Source organism: Lissotriton helveticus, chromosome 9 (assembly GCF_964261635.1).
Source record: "Lissotriton helveticus chromosome 9, aLisHel1.1, whole genome shotgun sequence".
Taxonomy (NCBI): Eukaryota; Metazoa; Chordata; class Amphibia; order Caudata; family Salamandridae; genus Lissotriton; species Lissotriton helveticus.
In genome coordinates, this window is record NC_136070.1 from 955,216,289 (window position 1) to 955,235,251 (window position 18,963).

The window sequence follows — 18,963 nt, forward strand, 5'->3', positions numbered from 1 at the left end:
GTTAGGCTTATCAGAGGACTGTGTTAAGCATTTGTTGTACACAATCCGATAAGAAATGATACACACACTCAATGACTACATCCAGACTAATTTTTTATAAAAAGACTACTTTTTGTATGTTTATTACTTAGAACCAAAGATACTTTGTTGTAGTAAAATTGGTATTGCAATGTCAGTTTTTCAGTATTCAAAGTGGACACAGTGCATTTTAACCTATGGAAGGAAAACAATAATGCAAGTTCGTAGGTAAGTGCACGACTTTTTTATATAATTCCTTGTCTTTAAGTGTTCGGATTAACACTGGGCAAGTGTTAAGTGAGCACAAAGACTGCACCACGGCCTGGGTCGACTGCACTACGACTGGGTGCAGAGGTCAAATTCAGTATCTTTATCGGAGGCCCAATGTTAATCAATGGAGACTGGGGGCACGCAAGTTGAGGCTAGATATTATCGGAGTTAGGGGTCAATCTTCAGGGATTTAGATCGGCTCTGGGGGGGACCACAAGGCAGCATCAAACACAACCTCAGCAGCACCAACGCGACAGAGTGCCAATGCAGTGTCTGGTGCCCAATACAAATCATTGGAGAACAGTTGTTTCAAACAAAGGCTGCAGGCTCGGACCAGATATATAGACATAGGGAATTGGGGGCTCTGGAGGTAGGTTGGGATGTTGAAGAACTCTGGGACACCATCTTCTTAGTTCCCCAAGGCCTAGGGACTGCATGTGCAGGGGTGTCTTTGAGCCTCAGAAAAGTCTTACCGGAGTTGGTCAGGGGACCCTTTGTGTTGAGGCTTCAGGTGTAGTCATGGAGGCGACTGAAGCTAAGGACTGCTGGGGAACCTTCTCGGGACCAGTGGGCCACTTCAACCGGAGGCGTCTGGTGCAGAGGTGAGTACGGCGGTTGGGTTGTGTGGTTTAGCAGGGCCCTGGAGCTCTTGGTGGTTGTTTTTCTTTTTGTATAGGGTTGCTGTCTTCAGGAGTTCTTGGTCTTTATGGGCGGCAGGCAGTCCTCTGAGGGTTCTGGAGCTGCAGGGATCATAGGGAGAGTCGCTTTTTGGAGCAGGTTTCTTCGAGGGCTGCAGACAGGCTGTTAGGGCTGGTGCCAAGTCAGTTGTCATCAGGAGTCTTCGCTGCTGGTGCGGCTGTTCGGTCCTTCTTCTTTACGTCGCCAGGAATCTGTGGATTAAGGCTCAGCGGTACTCCTAAATACTCAATTTAGGGGCATTATAGGGGCTGGAAGGTAGAGGCAAATGGGCTACATAGCTTTAGTGACTACACTCTTTGTATGTCAACTCACTCTGGGAAGGGAGCATGCCCCTATTCCTATTGGCTAAAATCAATATGGAGTATTTTCAATTCAATTACATTTATATTAATTATTTATTAATGTTTAGATACAAGTCTTTAAAACATAAATACATAGTAATTTATATATATATTAACATTAAAATTAACAATTCAACTAATATAGGGACGGTTTTTGGACCAATCCTGGTTCTAGGCCAAAGTCACAAATACATGGTAGACTTCGTCAATAAAAGTAAGAAAGCCTTCCTTTCATAATTCCCACGTTTCTAACCAATATGTACTTTTAAAAATCTTGCCATGGCGAAAAGTGACATCCAAGAATTCCATGTTCAACAAAAATCCAAGTGCATTATAACGGTAATTAATACCATACTTTAAGAAAAGCATTTTAAAAATGGAGCAACAAGGCCTATTGAAATGGTGACAATCAATTAACAAATGTACATTAACATTTTGAAATTTCAGTCCACATGTGCAATTATCCTTCTCCTAAAGAGATTTGAATTTCTCCACTCTGAGAAACCGGACATTTAAAGCCACCTGAAATTTTAAGAGAAGTAGGCATAGATTGGCGTTGAAGAAAGCATCTACGTTAGGAAACACTTCTATTATCCCATGAATCAAACCTATATATTGCAGATAATTCATGGAGTATTTTCAATGGAGGGGCTGGAGGGTCACTTCAGCTCAGGCACCTTAGGGGTGGTCCTGGCTGAGAGGGGACAGACCTCTCCTGCTTAATAAGTTTCCCGCCGACCTTGCTACAATGGGGCGTGCCAGGAGTGGGCATCGCCACTAGGTGGATAGCCCCTGGTAGCATAACAACTGGCATGAAGCCTTTGAGGCTCACACCCTTAAATGTTGTTCCTGCTTGGGGGTAGGTGTGAAGCACCTCCACCCAGAGCAAGCTTTGTTACTGACCCAGGAAAGCAAAAGCCTCTTACTTCAGGGGGTCAAAACATGCCTAGATGTGGTACACTGATGCAGGCCAGTCAGACACACACTAGTGGTTTGGTAGGTTTTCATGGGGCACCTCTGAGGTGCCTTAAGAGTGCATTCATTAATGAATCCATCACTGGCATCAATGTCGGCTCATTAATCTGAGATGTTTGGTACCAAACATCTTGGGATTCGGTGAAGTCCTCATTGAGTTGTGGAACTCTCATTGATAAGCTCCTAGCCCATGTACTCCGTATGGCTTCACTGTGCACTTATAATATCTAAGAATGGACTTAGACACTATAGGGGCATATCTGCTGATACAGTTATGCCCTCACAAGAGGTATAGTGCACCCTGCCTTAGGCGTGCTGTAGGGCTGACTTACCTATGCTTCTAGCATGCTGGAAGGCCTGGCACACAGATGTGTGCCAGGTTGACTGTTAACTTTTAGCTGCATCAAAACAATCAGGGTGCAGTGGCAGTGTGCATGTGGCTGGCTAAGGGGTCTTTTAGGGTGGCATAATACATTCTGCAGCTCTTGGGCCCTCTCGGCCCTCTCTGGTCACAATGCTCTTGATACCAGTGGTACCTTTTACAAGGAATTTATATGTGGACCAGAGGTGTTCCAGTTGTAGAAACAAAGGTACAGTTTTTGGAAAGAACATAGGCATTGGGAACCTGATTAGCAGGAACCCAGTGCATGTTAAATCAAAGTTGCATTCAGTCAGGCAAAAAGTAGGGGGTAACCATGCAAAAAGGAGTACTTTCCTACAGTGGCTTTGTCATGCTTGGTGTCTTTGGAATTGTAATGATAAACCCTAATTATTGCTAAAGTTGTTTTTTTTAATTACAATCTTAAAATGCAACTTTTAGGAAGTTTACAAAAAAATGATGGATGGAATGCCGGATTGAATTTCAGCCACTGGTAATTACTCTGGGCTCCATCCCAAACCATTGTTATTTTGCACACAATGTCAGCTCAGTTTGTATCCAGCTATAGGCAAATCAGTCTTGAGCCCACTGCAATCAGAACAGTCCAGCCCGAATTACCAAGCCAAGTCCTCCCTGAATGGGAACACAAGCAGCCCTGGACCGATTTCACCCTAAGGCCTTTCGAGCTATTGCACAACTGTCCACTTTACCTGTTTAGCATCAGGGCGACTTTTCTAGTGAGTATAACATCGACCAGGAGGTTCAGCGAACTGCAGACACTCTGCACTCTCCTTATACCACCTTTTACCCAGACAAGCTGGTTCTGCAGACCTTAATTTTTCCCAAAGGTTGTGACACCTTTTAATGTAGTTCAAAACATCACCTTGCCTACCTTCTTTGCTCCCCTTCACCATTCTAACTATTTCGATGCGTCGGATGGCCCCCGGCCATCCGACGTCACGGTGGGCGTGTGCGTTGGAAGGCAAGGGGCCTTCCAAACTGCACACACGTCCTTTTTTTCCGCACCGCGATGGAATGTCCACCGTGGTGAAGCAGCTAAAGAAGAGGATAGCCTCCCTCTTCTATAGCTAAAAAGAGTCTTGTTGTTCTACCTAGAGTCTTGTTGTTCTACCTAGATCACACAATGAGTTCCCGGGGGATGAAAGCAAAGGCTGTGCAGAAGAGGACCTTCTCACGATGTATAGTACTCTGCATGAAGATCTGATATGAATTGGCCAAAAATCAACCACCCTGAGGGCTTGTATGCTACCAGAGCCAAGGCTGCAACCATTGCATTAATTTGTAGACTGCCTCTCCTGGACATATGTTAGGTATCAAGGTAGGCATCTTTGCACACGTTCAGCAAACTTCTGACGTCGTTACGGGCACTTTGCCCATTCCATCCTGAAAGACTTTTTGGTTCAAACTGTTGCAGACCTACCTCTGGGGAGGTATTGCTTTGGTATTTATTCTAAGTCCAGGAATCTGCAGCAAGAAGTCTCTATCAGATGTGCAAGTTATTTACCTTTGGTAACGCTTTATCTGGTAGAGATGCTATCTAGCTGCAAATTCCTTAGCGTCCCTCTCATTCCTCCCCACTCTGCAACCTCATTTCATAGGGTCATCCTTGTAAGGGTCTTAGCAATACACACCAGTGGTCCGCATTCTTCATGGCTCCACCTTCCGGTGTGGAAAGTTGTGAAAAGAATACTTTGCTCATGTTTAACTAATTTGCTTTTGTTTAACTATTAAAAATACTCACGTATCGCGCTACTGCTGATTCAGGCTCGTAGCTGCTTTAGCCTTCCGGTCCTTCACTACGGGTAGAGACCAATCACGAAGGGTTTGGGGAGGAGCTTGAGGCATAACTGCCGGCTGAAACGCGGGAGCGGGCACTCTAGGAAGAGGCCTCTACTGGTAAACCATAACTACTTACTGCAACTCTATTTTTAAACTTGAGTTTTTATACTGATACCTGTTATTGCCAAACGGCATGAATTTGCTTCTCTTTAACAATTAAAAATACCCACGTACCGCGCTAATGCTGATCCAGGCTCGTAGCTGCTTTAGCCTTCCGGTCCTTCTCTACGGGTAGAGACCAATCAAGAAGGGCATGAGGAGGAGCTTGAGGCATAAATGTCTGCTGCAACGCGGGAGCGCCAAAGGCAAGCCCGTCTGCGCCCAGGGCCCAGTCACTAGGCCCAATCCCGCACTTACTCGTCTGTCGATCTGAGACAGCTTCACTCTGCCTCTTTCAAACTCAACCCTACTACCAGGGCTAGCCTGGTTCACCTACAATCCTGTTACCACGGATATCGTTCTCTGAAGTTACCCAGCCCATTTACCACGTTGCTCTGCCTCAGCAAAAATATGAGAGATCGGCTCTCTAAATTTATTACCTAAATACACGTTCCCTTGTTAAGCACCAGCTCGAAATGTTTACACTCCTAGATTCAGAAAAGCCTGACATTCTTTTGCTGACTGAGACTTGGCTCACCCCTGATTCCTCACCCGACATACTGGCGGCCTGACCAAACTTGTCCTATTTTCTTCATACCAACTGACCACCAGGTAAAATGGGTGGGGGAGTTGCGGTTATTATCTGCCAGGAGCTCCAATTCACTGCTCTTACTCCACTCTGCCTCACTTCAGTGGACAATACTGTTACTAAACTTGAAGCCGATTAGGCCCCGCTTATGCGTTCTACTTTACAGACCTCCACCGCATATGCCCCTATTTCCTCACTCTCTAGGTGAACAAATCGCCAATTTGGCAACTAACCACGCTAGAATCTTACTGATAGGCGATTTTAAATATTGGATTAATGACACACAAGGAGGGCCGCACTCCACTGAGATGACTAATTTATTAAGCAAATTGAACCTTGTCCAACATGTCTCGTCCGCTAAACACACTAAGGGGCACACCTTGGACCAAATTTGGACCATCAATTTGATAGTATCCGCATTGTCAATACTACATTGTACTTGGTCAGACCACCATTTGATAAAACTCACCCTACTGAATCCTACCACCGGGAAACATCTTACTAAAGAGGGGGGTTGGGTCAGAAAATGGAATGCCATTGACAAACTCAATTTCTGCACCACATTTGCTAACACTGTCCCAAACTGCACACTTGATGTTAATCTCCAGGGGGAATCCATCTCAGCCTGGTTACTTTAGGCCGGTAACAAACATGCCCCATTGAAAAAAATAAGACTGATTCGCCGCCTCGAGGCTCAGAGATGGTTTTCCCCCGAATTAAAGGCACAACAACGCGCCCTTGCCAATTGGAAAGGAAGCGGAGGCAGAATTATTTACTTAAAGATAAACTCATCTATTCTACCGTCATGAGGGAATACAAATAAGGCATTTTAAATGCTAAAGCTGGGCATTTTTCCTCCAGAATCCTAACCTCGAACACCCAATCCAAAGAAATCTTCACAATTGTCGACGAATTGTCCAACCCCGATAGTCCTAACTAGGCCTACTCCCTCCCAAGCCTTATGTGATTCACTGAACAACTTCTTTATCGAAAAGATATCCTCTATCAAAGCCAGTATCCCCAAACATTCCACTCAGGATAATACTCCTCCTAGGCCTAGACTCCCTTGAATGCTTTCCGGCTATCGACGCTCAGACTTTTCACACCTTGTTGTCTAAAGTCAGATCTGGCTCTCCTATTGTAGGAAGGTGGCTACCTGACTATGGTTACCCCAGATTTTTTGCCTGTGTTTAGCTGTTTTTTTTACTTAGTTGACCTGGTTCCCTGCTAATCAGGGCCCCAGGCCATCTGCTCTCTCTGTAAAATGGATTCCATGTACCCTAGGTACATACCACAATTGGAAATGGACTCCTTGTCAGCCCCTGTATAATGCACTATAGGTGCCCAGGGCATAGGGGCCACCAAGGCCTACCAGGGTCTGCAGCATATCTTTTGCCACCCCTGGCTGGTTCTTAAATTGACACAACTGGCTGATCACTCAGCTGGGGTAAGGTGGTGTAATCACCCCTTACTTAGATATAGTATACCTATATCTAAACCTATATCTGGACACATATAAACCTGTGAGCCACTCCTATAGAAGGCCTCATCAATCCTGGAGGCAGAGTGCGTGGTTTAATGTGAGATGGAGCTCTAGCATGAGCTGAGCCTGTCTGCAGCTGCCGGGAACAACTCCCTAAGCTGTTTCAGGATAATGCCATACCATATACTCTTAAGTGCCTTATAATCCTCGCGGTTATATAGCAACTCTGGTTTGGCTTTATCAAAACATGTCGTGTAAGGTGTCATACGATTTGGAATACTATCCCCTCGCCAGTTCTGGCGACGGGGATAGCATTCCACCCCTCTAGAGGGGTAAGACATGTTACTTTACTTAAATGCGGTTAATTTCTAAAAGGACCTTAGATCCACAAAATGGATGCCTCTGCCACAGACAGAAGTCTGACCCCCTGAAGCTGACCGAAACTCAGCCAAATGGGGCCTGGACAAAGGGTTTCCTGTCGCAGGGGGGTGTTACCACCCTCCAGACAGGAGATAGTGGATTGTAGCAGGGAGGTTTGAAAGAAACCAGACACTGCTTGGGGCGCACAAGGCTGCCCCTTGCATAATCCGGCCAAACCGGTTCTGGGGCACTCCAGCCCTCGTGCCAGGGCGGCCTGGATCAAAGGAAGGGGGTGTATCCACCCACTTCCTGGGTCCCACCCATAGGAGGGGACCTAGCACGTAATCACGCCCCCCAGATTCGAATAAGAGTGGGAGCAGTGCCAATGCACTTCAGATTTCCTGATGAAACATAAGAAACAAAACTCTGGACCCTTCGACATCCTACTCAACGTAGAAGACTGAAGAATCTCCCTTGTGGTCAAGGAGTGACCACCCTGTGCAAACAGGCACCATCCAGCCATCGACGTCTACTTTGTTGCAGTTCCCGCCGGAACTCGAGCGACAGAGATCGACGAGATCAAGCTTGCCTGCCTTCCAACAGCCCGATCCACAGTCCCTGCAGAGCTGAGACCCGTGGAGGCGACCGGAAGCGTGGGGCACGCCATCTTGAATTGACCACGAGACGCTGACCGTGCAGCCCACGAGTGACCCTCGAAGCTGTACACCGGGGTTTGAGAAGCCCCAACCCTGAGCCACTCTTGCACCGAAGTTCAGCCCTCCACACTCGACGAGTGCTGCGTGGGGCCCTTCTGCTCCATTTGGCTCAACGCGTTGGCCCGGTCACTTGCCAGCCGGCTAGTGGCCCCTGTGCCGACGAACTTTGAAATTCGACCTGCAAATCTGGTTGCTCCAGATCTGCAGCAGCTCCCCTGAAAAGGAGCCCCCACTCTGACCCTCCTGGTCCGAGTGAGAAGCAATCTCCCGGTTCCGCGTGGATTGCTCTTCCCAAGTGTTGTTTGCTCCAAACTTGAAGCCGACTGCACCGACGGTGAGAGCCCTCGTGGGACAGATCGTGACCCGCTCCTGGACGTCGCAGATGCCCCAGAGCCCACGTGACAGCGGAGAGAAGCTCCTCGACGACCACCTGATTGCGCCCGACATTGCCTGGTTCCGTCCTGGTTCCACCCTGGTCACTGCTGAGTGACCCAGACTCTGTCCCCTCTGCTTTCAGGTACTCTTCGACTTGAGTCCACCCTTTGACTCCACCGGACACTTCTCTTTCACCCCGCCTGCAGCCCTTTCAGCTTCAAGCACCAAGAGCCTGCGTGACGAAACCCGACTCAACTTCGACCCTGTGCACCCGCTTCCTGTGGGTGAGGTAACTTTGCTCCGCCGGTGTTCCCACACAGGTACACATCTCTAGGGTCTGTGTCTTAAGTTTTGTTCCTCTAGGTTCAGCGGAAGTGTCCTTAAACTCTAACTTTACAACTTTTACGCACCATTGGTTAACATTGGTGCATGCGTGCGCTTTCCGCACTGCTCCCGAATCCCGTGGGCCTCTCCCGACTTCAGCATTGCTTGTCCCGACTGCTCCCAGCGATTCCCTAGGCCCTAGGCCTAACCACTGTTCGAGTGGTCTCTCTTATACCACTTGTTTAGTATATGGTTTGAGTGGCCACCCGCCCTCATCCATAATTGTGCAACTTTGTATGTTTAAACTGTGCTTTTGATTTAACGCTTGTGCCCCTTTATTCATAAAGAATACTGGGGATTGTTTTTAGTAATAAATACATATATTTTTATAATATATACTTGTGTGGTGTCCTTTCATTTGATATTACAGGATTGTATGTGGTAAAACAGCTCGCTTAACACGACCTCTTAAGTTAAGCCTTTAGGCTGCTTAGTCCATGCTACCCCTAGGATAGCTTGTCTAATAAGGTTGACTTACAACCAGACACCATAAGGGATTGTTTGGTCTGATAACCGGTGGTTCCAGAATTGGAAACATCACCTATCAGGCCAACTTCTCACACCTATGGACTGCTGCCCTCCCCATATCTTAAAAGAAGTTTTTATTGCCCTCCTGGGCCCAGCCCTGGCCCTTCTAAACAACTCTTTCCCAAGTCTGTGTACCTAAGGCCTTCAAAGAGGCAGTTGTGATCTCCCTCCTGAAGAAACCTGGGGCAGACCCTCAGATGCTGTCAAATTACCATCCCATCACCCTGCTCCCGTACCTGGCTAAGGTATTAGAGGCCGATGTAGCAAAATGTCTGTCCAACTATATGGAACAAACCCACTTCCTCGATCCACACCAAGCAGGCTTCCGCCCTGCCTACTCTACGGAGTCAGTAATTACAGCTGTACTGGACTCCCTTCGGGAGAAGGCCGACAGAGGCATCCCCCAGGCCCTGGTGCTGCTGGATCTATCGGCTACCTTCAACATGGTTGACCATGGGATTCTGGTGGACCGTGTCAACGATGCTTGTATTCAGGGCGCAGCTCTTGATTGGATTTGTTCGTTCCTGGAAAATCGCTCCCAGGCAGTCAGTCTGGGCCAGTTTATGGCTCCAAAGATAAAAACTACGTGTGGGGTGCCACAGGGCTCCTCACTCTCTCCACATGTGTTCATTCTCTACCTTCTCCCACTGATCAGATCTCTGAAGGAAATTAATGTGGTCACTTTTAATTATGCTGATGACCTGCAACTGCTCTTTACAATTGATAGCTCGCCCCAATCTCTCATTTTCAGTCCACCATGCGGTTCATCTGTCACTGGATGGACTACAACCATCTTAAATTAAATCCAGGGAAGACTGAACTAGTCTTGATGAGTGGGAGCCACATTACTGGCCTATCGAATTAGAACCCCCTCCAACCCCCTCTGCATTGGCCAAGAGCCTGGGTGTTACAATATCGAATAATTTATCACTGAAAACACACGTAGGCTCAGTGATCTCCGCCTGTTTTTTCAGCTGCGTAAAATCAGAAAGATAAGACTGTTTCTAACCCAAACCGCTTTGACACAGGTGGTGATAGCCATGGTCTTATCCCGCCTGGATTACTCCAGTGCAATCTACCTGGGCCTACCACTAGGGCTCACAATACTGTTGCAGATGGTTCAGAACCAGGCAGCCAGACTGACTCCCCATCAACCCGGGTGGCAGCAGGACTCACCTTCTCAGGAAGCTTCACTGGCTTCCTATTCCCCAACGCTGCACCTTCAAAATTGTCTGTCTGGTCTTTAAGTCCCTGCAAGGCATGGGTCCTGGATTTATCGATAGCCTGATCCTACGGTATTCCCCTTCACGTAACCTCCGCTCGGCCCACCGTCAACTTCTAGTAACCCCCATCTTCAAGCTGAAGTGACAAGGGGGAAGTAGGTTTGCAACGCTAGCGCCGAGATTGTGGAACTCCATCCCCCTGGAAATTAGGTCTAGTCCCGATTTAATGAAATTCAGGAAATCTCTCAAAACCTGGCTGTACATCCAGGCCTATGGATAAAGTGTTATCGATCTAGCGCTATCACCTTCCAGACTCAGCGCCATGAAGTCAACCGGTGTACGAGCGCATTAGAATTTTTTTTTTAACATAACATTAACATAACAAATAAGCAGACGTCCGCACTCTGGGGTGGCGCCTATATTGGTACTGTGCAAGTAACTTCCGATGATTAGTCGAACAAAGCCATCTGCTGACACGCAGGGATCCAGCTAAAAAAAATCCGGATCCAGTCCCATGCCTGGGTATACTGTGGTAAGGAATCTGCAGCTAGATAGTCTCAACCAGATAAGGGGATACCAAAGGTAAGTAACTTTTCATTTACTCGAAATCTCTGGAAAATTATGCAAAGAAGCTAATTTGTTATTTAGTGCTGTATTTGAATCTGAAATGCGTCTTTGCATCAAACTTTGACCCAAGAATTCATTTGTGCTAAAGAAATGGCATGAAAAATACAAGTGCTGTGCACAGCTACTTGCTTTCTGTGTATTCCCAGAAGTCTCTATGTATGATGATATTTTGCCCTTAACCCCACCCACTTGCCACACCTCTATATTAATGAGTACCTGCACTTATTTTTTCCCCATTTAAAGCACTGGTCTGAGACACAAGCGTGAGGTCAGGAGTCCGACAGTTCTGTCAGACTCACAGTTACGGGTCATTAGACTGCTGCCCCTCCGTGGCGCGAACGGTCTTCAGTTCAGAATGGGCAGGCTGCTGTTGATTAGCTCCTCGCAGCACAGCAGGAATTAGAATCCTCCTGTGGGCCGCGTTGCAACCGACACGGACCCGACCCAGCCGGGCCAGGCCACACCACATCTGAGAGAAGCGAGCCCAGGTGGCCGGTGTGTACGCAAAAATGCAGCGGCTCTCGCTGGCCTGGCAGCTGCCGGACGATGCAAATTCAATTAAGTGTGTCTGCGGTGGTGGATCAACTGGGGTCTAAGTCAGACCAGGGGCATAATTTAAAACGATTCAGTACAGTGGCGTAACGAACCTTGAGGGGTCCCCCCTGCAGGGTACGTGAAGGGGCCCCCTCTGGACTCCATCTAGAGATCCCCAGCAGAAGTGCGGTGCTGACTGGGCCCCCTGGAGGGTGAGGGCCCCCTCGCACCGCGGGGGTTGCAGGGGCATGTGTTACGCCCCTGATTCAGTAAGTTCAATTTAGTTGCAGGTCACGGGCGTCCTGACTTGCTGTAATATGTGCACCTCACTCGCCTGATTTATGGGTCTTTGTTAGGGTGACCAACCGTCCGTAAATTTCACGGACAGTCCGTAATTTCGTCCGTCTGTCCGTTGTCCGTGAAGGATTCTTTAACGGACGCCATTTGTCCGTCATTTTAGCCGGGCACCGGTCGCCTCACCCTAAGGCCGGCACAGCTTGCCCCCCACCTCCCTTCTTGACTCCGATGCTGTTCCAGAGCTCAGATATCCATCAGCATTGGGGAGACACAGCGGGATGGCACCCCTCACACCTCCAGCCCCTGATGAGCTGTTAAGAGGTGCTCGAAGGTGACTGAGAGGGAGGGGCTGCAGCTTTAGGAGCAGGGGCATCTATTCAGATGCAAACAGCCCTGAATGGTCACGTCTCTGCAGTTTAGAGGGGGCTCACACATTCCATTTCAACCCAGGGCCCCAAACATCCTAGACTCCGCCAGATTACACAGAGGGAGCACGTGGTTCTCTTCACAGAGCTTAATTACTGTCACTAAATTGTAAGCAAACCTCGATTCTTCAAACATGCAGTCTATAATGTAATAAAATAAAGAAAAGGCACAATCGCACCCACACTGAATAACAAAGTATGGAGGACAATCAGTTCTCTTAGAGTATCTCCTGTAAGTACTGTACATCATAGTGGGGGATGACATTTTGGACAGAGAGCCTGTCTTCGTTGTCTTGCGCAGGAGGGGGCGAGGAGCCCAAGATGATACTGGAATACTGCATGCCCACCCCTGTGCCCACCCTGGTGGATCCTGTTCCCCCTCCTGTGATGGCTCCTGTCCCCCCTCCCCCGCCTGTGATGGCTCATGTCCCCCCATGTGGTGGCTCCTGTTCCCCCCCCTCTCCCCCCCGCCTGTGATGGCTCATGTCCCCCCTCCGGCCTGTGATGGCTCCTGTCTCCCCTGTGGTGGATCCTGTCTCTGTCTGGGTGGCTTCTGTCCCACTCCTGGAATGGCTCCTGCAGCGAGGGTGAAGTTCTTGATGGGCCTCTTCTCAAAAGGGCTCAGCTCAAAATTAATATGGAAAGGTGGGCGAGTAAGTACGTGAAGGGATGGGTGGATGGCTGGATGAATTAGTGAAAGGGTAAGTGGATGAATGAAAGAGTGAATAAATGGATAATGAGAGAGGATGGATGGATTGATGAGTGAGGGGAAAGATGGATGAGAGAAAATGTAAATAGCTGGATGTATGGGTGGAAGGGTAGCTGGATGATGGATGAGGGGAAGGATGGATGGATGGGTGGGTGGATGTATGGAAGGAAGGTTGGCTAAGTGAAAAGGTCGATGGAGAGAGAAAGGGAGGATGGATGGATGACTAAAAGAGTGGATGGGTGGAAGGATTAGTAAGTGAAAGGATGGCTGGATTGGTGAAAGGGTAAATGGCTGGATGGATGAGTGAACGGATGGATGGGATGAAGAGTGGATGCATAAGTGTACAGATGGATAGGGTGAAAGGGTGGATGGATGGATGAAGGGATGGATGAGTGAAATGATAGATGGAAGGATACATGATGGATAGGTTTGCAAATGGTTGAATATGTTTGGAAATGGCTGGGCTTACTTATATACTATTGCGCGACCTCTGATGTGTCTGTAAAACTTACCTATTGTCCTGAAGTTTTGTCCTGAATTTTGACCTATTGTCCTGAATTTGTGTCCTGAATTTTGACCCTCACCGTCCTGAATTTGCACCAATGCCAGTTGGTCACCCTAGTCTTTGTGGCAGTTTTTAAAAAAAATCTTCTTAGAGTTTCTCGTTGCTCAAAAGGGTGTTATTTCGGATATTTGTTTCCCTCGTTTTCATTGCTTTATTTTGATTGCGAGAAAATGTCACGCACAGTCGTTGAAATGTCACTCATAATTACACAAAAATTATGAGAATGTCACACACAGCAATCTGAAACCTTGGCAGCTAGGAGTGCTGCGAGTGCTCCTTTAATTTTCGTGGGCCCAGGTTACAAAGTATCCTTTACCACGAATATTCCCGAAGTTATTTACCGTTTTGTTACTATTGTCAATAAATAATGTATTATTTCCACAGTTCATGGTCTGTTTCTTATCAATACTGCGTTCACATCAGATTTTTGGTGCGTTATACTGGTCCTGACTGTTGACTGGAGAAAGTTTGTAGATTATTTTTCCTTTGAATCGTGCCTCATTTTATTTGCGCAGCTAACTGGTTAATTTCATCAATAATATTTTCTCTCACGGACACTGTCTGAGCACAATTTTCCTTTAATATTTTTGTAGGAGCCTGTGAAACCGGAGGAAGGCAGGGACATGGCTAACAGGATTGGTGCTTTTGGCTACATGGAATGCTCTGCCAAGACAAAAGATGGTGTGCGGGAAGTGTTTGAAATGGCTACGAGGGCAGCTTTGCAAGCCAGGCGAGGCAAGAAAAAGTCCACGTGCCTTCTCATTTAAACCAGCAGCCGCCTTAGGCTGGGAGCACCATCAAGCACTCTCTGCAAGAAGCGGCTAACAAGATTCTTGAAGTGATGTTTATTAATCTTAGTGTATGATTTTTCTTCTTAAGTTCTTATTTTAAACAAAGTTTCCTCTTGCTTACAGGTATTTAAGTCAATTGTAATTTCTCAACATTTTATTTGTTATACTGCCTTGTCACAATAATTTATGCTCTCAAGATTATCTTAAACATTCCTTAAATGAACTATCTTTGTACTATGAGAAGATAGTGACAAACATATTGGGGGAAAATAGTACATTAAAAGAGTTTGTTAAAAAAAAAATAGACACTTGTAGCTTTTTTTTTTTGCATCACCCAGGAGACCTGCTGTTACAGCTATGACGTCCTTATTTTAACTCTATTTTTTTTTCTATCAAGTATACAGTTGTAAGCAAATTTAAGGGTGTATATTGTGGCAAGGCAAAACATTTTTTGGGGGGGCATCGGTCTGCTTCCTTTGCAGGTTGTCCTATATGTTGTCTTTTTCTGTTTTGCAAAAGACCCACATACATTTTTAGTGGTTGCCCTTGTTTTTGCTTTCAAATACCTGTATGATGTATCCACTTAAGTTTGTGACACCAAGATGTTCTTTTGATAAGACCCACTTGCCAGAGCGTATGCGCTGATTTCTCATTAATGTCAGTGAAATATTTAACCAAAAAATAAAGGTGATTGTAGGGAATTATAAACAACGATATTAAAACATAAGCACCTTAACACCTTTCTTCATGCTGTGTCACAAATTTCAAAGGCTTGTGCAAACTCCACATTGTGCAATACACAGTATTACAAGTGCAAACGCAGGTAATGTATCATTCACTGTGGCACCCCATGGTGGGTAAGGGGTGAATTTCATAATATTTTTTTCGGGTAGGGGGAGATTCTCGAATTGCGCAGAATAGATTTATACCATGGCACCAAAACGAATTGCTTCTGGACATATAAAAAGTGATCAAACAACGCTTTAAATCCAGAAGTTGGCGATGAAGGAAAGTATCTTACTTTGTTCCTTAAAGATTTTTATTTAGAACAACTGATTACTTCATATAAGGCTTTTTTGGTATATACAGTTACTGTGTAATTAGTCACTTTGGATGCCATGTGGCCAGTAAAGTGGGCTGGGGGACAATTCTTTTACAGGCAGGATAATTGTAGTGTATTTTATATAATTGGACGTCTAATATACTGTTAATCTCTGCATAAGGTTTTTTTTATGAAAGTGTATTTGAAAATAAAATTCTTTCAACTTAAGAATTGGTTTATGAATGAAATTTCATTTTGTGTGGGTGCTTTACCTGTGCATGCTTAAAGCGGTGGATACATTTGCGAAGGAATCTCTAGGTGATGCAGCCCACGTGCAGTGTACAATAATTGCAAGCATGGTCGTACAGTAATTTCTTAATTCTGTAACTGGAGCATGTTCAGGGCACTTCATATTGCTTTGTCAGGAGATGGTTGCGCTTCTTGGGCACTGTCTGTGTGGGTAGAAACCTCTGCTCTTGTAAGGACGGTTGGAGGACTCTGAATTTGCAGTTCTAAAGAGCACAGTGAAGATTTAGTTGCGGTTGACCACAGGCCCACATGCTAGGTCGACACTGTTGGTGATAAGGGAAATTAGAGTTTCTGCGAGTGGAAGCGTACAGGCCCTCACACTGGATGTTGGCTACACACACATCACAGGTGGGACGAGTTGAAGAAACATTGGCTCTTACGCTGGGGTCAACAAAGCTTGCATGTGTGTGCAGATGTAGTATGAGGGAGTAGTCGCGCACGTAAGTTGTCTGAGGAATTAAAGGGTGACGCAAAGGGTACAGCAGCACACAAGCCTTAATGCTTAAGCCAACTCCTTCCAGGGAAACCCAGTTGTTCTGGGCAGCGGTTGCATCCCTCCAGTCTGCTTTTTGGACCTTCAGGACTTTTCCTAGTAGGTCTTTAGATTGGTAGTTGGGGTCGGCTACTGATCCAATAAAAGGCCAGGGTCCTGTCTCAGTTTCTTTGGGTTGAGCTAGTGTAGACTGCTTTTTGGTCTTGTGGTACATTTATTTCCCCTCCATGTGAGACTGCCAACGTTATTTCTTGCTGTTCTAGTCTTTCTCTACACATGTTTAGAGCTGTCCCAGTTAAAAGGTGAAAACTGTATAAACCAGAAGAGTCAAATGATATTTAGTTGTTTGTCTCCAGCCGTCATTCACATTTGAAACTGTCCCCAAACTTTTATCATCTATCAGTGCTAAGTTAATTTTTTCCCGGTTTGGCAATTAGCTACAGCGTAAGTATTAGTCTTCATTTGTGGATTTGAACCCATTAGACCTCAGGCAAATCTGATAATGTTGCAGACTCCTGGTTTCTACAGTTGGGCAAGACACAGAATGTGGGAGTTGGGCAAGCAGCCCATCTGCATCCCTGTGTCCAAGGTGTGCAGCTTAGGCCATGCTATTGGACACATTATTTGTTAAAGTGTTTTATCCTGTCGGGCCACATGCTGACCGACTAGAACCCTGTTGGCCAGGTAAGGTAAACTCAAAGAAGTCTGCTTCATTCAAGTGAATGTGATTTCTATCAAGACAGAGATATTTATTTATTTATTTATTTATTTAAAGGCTTGTAAAGCGCTAGACTGGACTCCCGAAGGAGTATCTCTGCGCTTAGTTCACCAACCGGAGTGTAGACAGTGCTTCGCATGAGTGCGCTGTAAGAGAGGTAGGATATTTAAAACAGGAAAGTCTTCAGTAGTTTCCTAAAAATTAGGTAGTTGGGGCAGCATCTCAGGTTAAAAGGAAGTTTATTCCATAGACTGGGGCCCAAGAACGAGAGGGCTCTACCACCCAGTCTCGCCTTTCTGATGGACGGACTCTGTAGCAGAAATTGGTTGCTAGAACGGAGGGTGCGTACAGTTTTATAGACTAAACTTTTCAGCCAGATACAGGGGGCCTGAGCCAAAAATGCTTTTGTGAATGACACAACAGGTTTTAAATTTAATCCGTTGTCGGATTGGCAACCAATGAAGTTTTTCCAATAGAGGACGTGAGGGAGTTCTGGGTGGGGCATTGAGAACCAGTCTTGCCGCGGTGTTCTGAGTCACCTATAGCCTGCTCAGCAAGTTGTCATTCGCTGATATGAGGAGTCCATTACAGTAGTTACTCAAAAGATAAGCTGGGAGTGCTATATTTTTTATAATGCACAATTATTTAATGGCATTTGGTACAACAAATCTGTATTAAAGCCAACAATCGTAAATAAACACATAGACACTTCTCCAAACAATGTTATTCTTGTGTTCTTGATGTGTTTCTTTATACTGCCCACAGCCAACGCGTTTCGTCCTGGAGATAGGACGTCATCAGGGCTGTAAAATGTAAGAACAAAATGTATATATACATGAGTCACAATTTCTACAATTCCCTATATTAACCAAATTCAAAAAGTTAGTTTTAAAGAAACACAGATTTCCTGTGAAAAATACTAATTTCCTGTAAAAATACATTGCAACTCAATTTGGTACCATCTGACCAACAGATTCTTGATTTATAATTCTGTCACGTCCACATTTAGAGAATCAGCGGGATTTCTCATGTGATAATTTACCAGTACAATTTTGTACAATCAAATGTATAAATTGACATACTGGGGATTCGGACTACATTAAATTGCATTCATAAAGTTAAGCTATGTTTCGAGTACTATTATGTGGATAGAACTTCTCGATTTGCTCACCTTAAGAGAATATTAATTCAATCTTTCAACATCTACGATTATTCAATTCTCATGAGTTTGGTCGGCTCCCAACGGCAATCAATAACAGTCTTCAATCTAAAAGTATAATATCGTGTTCCATTAGTACTCCATTTATTACTCCCTGCTAACTAGTCATTAGTACTTGCTCCTTTATTTTATTATTATTATTATTATTATTATTATTATTATTATTTAGAGGCAGTAACTCCCCTCTAAAAAGCAAAGTTATTTTTTGTTAATTAGTACTCAGTTCTAATCAATATGAGGGTATACCTGTCAGTATATCAACCGATTCATCAGCACCCTGTGCTTCTCTACTTAATGTTTCAGTCCAGCGGGGAAATTTATCCAAGGGTCCCACCTAATTCAAACAGACAAAGACTTCCTTAAGGCTCTTTCTTCCCTAAAGTCTTAGGGCTGTAAATCCTAGCACCATTTACTAATAAAGTATTCCAAATACATAACTCACCAAAAAAGTATACAGAGTGATTGACTCAATTCCCACTGTCCGCATTCACCACCATTTCGTTTTTCACTGTACAAATCAAAATCTAATTTAAAACATTAAAATAAACCACCCAACTGTTAATAACACTAACTCTTCACTTATGACCATCTCTCAATGATCTCCTCAACACCTAAGCACTCACCGTTCTACTGGGAGCTCAGTTTCCTCATTTCACCTCGGCTCGATAAATCCCGTCAGCAAACTCCTTCGTGAGCCTCCCATCTTTTAAAGAACTGAGTATCCAATCACAGTTCAAAACGTTCCCGGGTAAACTTATAATATACAACACCTGTGTTGTTAAACCTGCTTCCAATATGGTCCGACCTGTGTATTACATCCGGTATTCAGCCTACCATTTCCGTTTTGAAAGCATAGCTATTACATCCGGTATTCGACTTGTCATTTCCGTAACATCAACGCTCCGCCCATATCCATCTGCTATTCCACGTTAGGT

At 45.5% G+C, this 18,963-nt stretch overlaps 1 protein-coding gene across 1 annotated transcript in view; it reads left to right on the forward strand.

Annotated features, from left to right (window-relative positions):
- Positions 1–15,517, forward strand: part of RHOA (ras homolog family member A) — a 154,557-nt gene extending 139,040 nt beyond the window's left edge. The window contains exon 5 of the mRNA XM_078661222.1: positions 14,050–15,517. Within this exon, the coding sequence (XP_078517348.1) occupies positions 14,050–14,223 (174 nt within the window). The 3' untranslated portion in view covers positions 14,224–15,517. The remainder of the gene's footprint in view (positions 1–14,049) is intronic.
- Positions 15,518–18,963: the final 3,446 nt, after the last annotated feature.